Genomic DNA, 3,528 nt, shown 5'->3' with positions numbered 1-3,528 from the left:
CAGAAAGAACTACACAAAATGTCAAATACCAACCTGTTCGGAAGCCTGACGGATGAATTGCAGCAACTTTAATTCCCCATTTGGAAAGCTCTTGCCTCATTACTCCAGAAAACATGGACAGAGCTGCTTTTGATGCACCGTACGCAGCATACCTTGGTAGTGGAATGCCTCCTGCAGGAGCAATATAAACATAATAAACCTCAATGGTGGCTCTTTCCAGCCTTTATTTTTGTGATTTAGAAGGCGGATTATAGTGCAACCAAAATTATGCAGCTCTCACTGAGGTTAAAGACATGTCAGTGAGGGAATCATTTCTTTCTAGATGTTAAAAAAAAAGTGAAAGTTGTAAATTAGCAGTTGTTTATAGCAGTTACGCTCAGTAACACCTGATAAGACACCTTGTATGGCAGAAAAAATAAACTGTATTGCATTTAAGGGTAAAAACTCCTGAAAATTATGATTGTTGGTTTCAGAAACCCAGATAATGTTTTAGTTCACATAAACAGTGAAGCAATAGTTTAATGCCGCTGTTCTTGTTGTCGCTGTAACACTAATTTCAAGCTCCTCCTGTAAACCACAGTTACAACAGGATAAGTAATCTCAATTCTACCTTTATAAAGCCAACTTATCTTCCCGTTCTTCCCAACTAGTTTCAGAAAGACCAGATACAACAGTGCAAGAGTGGGGAAAACCTCTGTGAACAAACCAAGGCTGAAATAATGCCTCCTGGGTGACAGGACTTCCTGAGACCCATCACAGAAGCAAATCCCCTGCCTATAGCTATATCCCATCTTCGCCAATTGCAGTAGCATTTGTTCAGATGGGAAAGGTAGAAAAAAGCCAGTATTTTAGGTGAATTTAAAATAAATCCATATGTTTATAAAACAAAACTTTCCAGAAAATAATATCGTCCAAATACAGAGATTTCCTCTGTTCCAAAAACCAGCAGACTGTCAATCCTTTTTCAGCTTTAGAAAGATCCAAAGACACTTTGATTTGAGCATCTTCCCCTTCTTCAGCCCCACCGCTTTCCCCACAAGGTTGGTGTTATCACCAGACAGAGTATCACTGCCAGATTGAGAGGTCATCACAGCCACCACAGGCTGCATTGGCACAGCAGGGAGGAGGGAACAGAACGGACAACCCTTGTCCTTGAAGGACATCAGTCCTCCTGCCCACATGGGCACCTGGGCACATCCTCTTGTACGGCCTCTGCTTCAAACTTTACACATTTATCTCAATATATCTGAATTATTTTAAAGAAAGTACTTCAACATAGAGGAATTTTCAGGTGAGCCACTGGTGCTGTTTATTGGGTTTTGTACCACAACAACCAAGGTATCACGGGAGCTTCTTACACAGAGTCATTCCTTTGAAGAAGTCAGGCCAATTATATGTTAATTATTCTTCTGTATGCATCTGAGTAAGTTTGAGTTCCAATTGGTTTGAGCCAATGGAATCACGTACTTTTTCCCTCTGAGGTCAGGCTAACCTCAAGTTCAGTTAAATTAGCTCTACACAGACAGGAATGGATTCGGCACAATGAGACCTCACTAACTTTTTTGCTAATGTTTTACCAAAGGACCCTCAGACCCTGCGTTACCAAGAAGCTATTTACCCAGAGCAGCAGAACATCTGTGCTAACAGCTATAGTTTAAGCAGGGTCATTATCAACTCCTGTAAGGGTAAATTATTCAGCACAGAGAAGCTCTCCACTTATCCCTGCAAGGCAGCTTGAGGATTCATGCCAAGAATTAAGACATCTGACCCAAAACACCAAAAGTGCAAGCTGCACTTGGGTGCTCATAGAAAACAGAGGTCTGTCCTCTGCCTCTGTGCTTGCAAGGGCTGATGGGCAGAGCAGCACCAGAAAGGTCTTTCTGATAATTCAGTCCTGATTTTTTTTAAGTGTCAGCAACAAACAATAAACACAGGCATGTAGACACAAAATATACTTGGCATTATAAAAACAAAACAGAAGAGGACAGTGTCAGAGCTAGGCTGAGGCCACATTCTTGACATAAGTCATGAACACAAGGTAACACCTTTACAAGCCACCCTGGCAATAGAGCAGGATTCAGGTGGACACCAATTGCACAAAAATAAGGGTCCAAGCAGACAGGGGAAAGGAAAATTTGGGAAGCAGATAATATGGTAAATCCTTAAGAGGTCTTAAACCAAAATACTTCGCAGCATCATGACACCCTGCTTCTAGCAGGTCTCATTTTCAAAGGAGCATTCTTGCTCCTCAGCTGTTGGCTACCAGATACTGTATTACTTCAGTTCCTATCAGCTGTCCTCCTAGAATAGGTGGTCATGTTATAAAGGCATATATATATAGTAAGCACGGGATGCAACTTATGGGAAAAAAACTGAAAAGTATATTATATGTTGTTAATAACTTTTTAAAGTTATTTTATTCATTAAAAAATACTACTTTGCTAATAAGTTAGGCTAAAGTATTTTTAAGAATCTATCAAAAAAATTTTTAAATAAATACAACCACACACTCTTTTCAGGTCCCAGGTTATTAGCAGACCACACTCTAAGACTGTGCACTCTGGGAAGAGCCATAGGATGCAGAAAACAAACAAAAAAAACCCACCAAAAAACAACCTGGCTTCTGCTCTTGAATTAAACATTTCTCTTCAGCAGGTGTTTTATCATTTTGCTTTCTCTCTCTAACTGTAGTACTTGAGACCTACGAAGGTGGAGAGGTGGAGCTGCCCAAGTGAAATATCTAACATTTATTATAGACTGTTACAAATAGCAAGTGTCATGAACTTACCCAAAAGATATCTATGCTCTGATTTTAACCCAAAGTATTAAAAAAAAAGATGGATACTTTAGGTATAACCAGCCCAAATGGAAGAGAGCCTGTCTCTGCAAAAGTTAGATAGCTTCTGGGCATCTCCACAGCGTGGTTCAATGACACACAAACTGAGGTGGTCACAGACTTCTGCTGGAAAATGTTATAGAAACAACTATGATTTGCCACCAATCTTTCTGGAAGCTCACAAAGCTATCGCTCATGGCATCTATAACACAAGATCTAAATTTTACTGTCTTTTATACAAGAGCATATTTTTAGCCATATTAAACTCTTCTTCTTTAAGGGCTCTTCTCTGGAAATAAACTCCCCAAAAAAAAAAAAAAAAAAAGGAAAAGCCTGCACCTATTACCTAAATAGTAATTCCTGGGTGTATTGACAAGGAAGCCCAACCAACACTTTCCTCAGCATTTTTGCCAAGAAGTTATTTGTTTTTTCTGTTGCATCACAAATTTATTTGGTGCTTTAGTTCAGCTCACCTGCCATGCTGGACATGTTAACCAGCCTCCCCTGGGATTTCCGAAGTAATGGTAAGAAGGTGTTGGACACCTCTACAGCCCCAAAGAAATTCACCTCCATGCACTGCCTGTACGTGCTCATGGGGAGCAGCTCACCATCAGCGGGGAAGCCCAGGATGCCTGCGTTGTTCACCACTCCCCAGAGTCCTGAAAAGAAGAGAAAGCACAGGGCAGCTATAC

At 40.5% G+C, this 3,528-nt stretch overlaps 1 protein-coding gene across 1 annotated transcript in view; it reads right to left on the bottom strand.

The window, feature by feature from the left end:
- Positions 1-3,528, bottom strand: part of HSD17B2 (hydroxysteroid 17-beta dehydrogenase 2) — a 6,001-nt gene that overhangs the window by 1,901 nt on the left and 572 nt on the right. The window contains exons 2-3 of the mRNA XM_010173462.2: positions 3,310-3,495; positions 34-171 (exon numbers count right to left, since the gene is read on the bottom strand). Coding sequence (XP_010171764.2) covers positions 34-171; positions 3,310-3,495 — 324 coding nt within the window. The remainder of the gene's footprint in view (positions 1-33; positions 172-3,309; positions 3,496-3,528) is intronic.

Source organism: Antrostomus carolinensis, unplaced genomic scaffold (genome assembly GCF_000700745.2).
Source record: "Antrostomus carolinensis isolate BGI_N321 unplaced genomic scaffold, ASM70074v2 scaffold10568, whole genome shotgun sequence".
In the NCBI taxonomy this organism is placed as follows: domain Eukaryota; kingdom Metazoa; phylum Chordata; class Aves; order Caprimulgiformes; family Caprimulgidae; genus Antrostomus; species Antrostomus carolinensis.
Note: the sequence above shows the minus strand (reverse complement) of the source record. Positions and strands in the feature narration are given on the sequence as shown.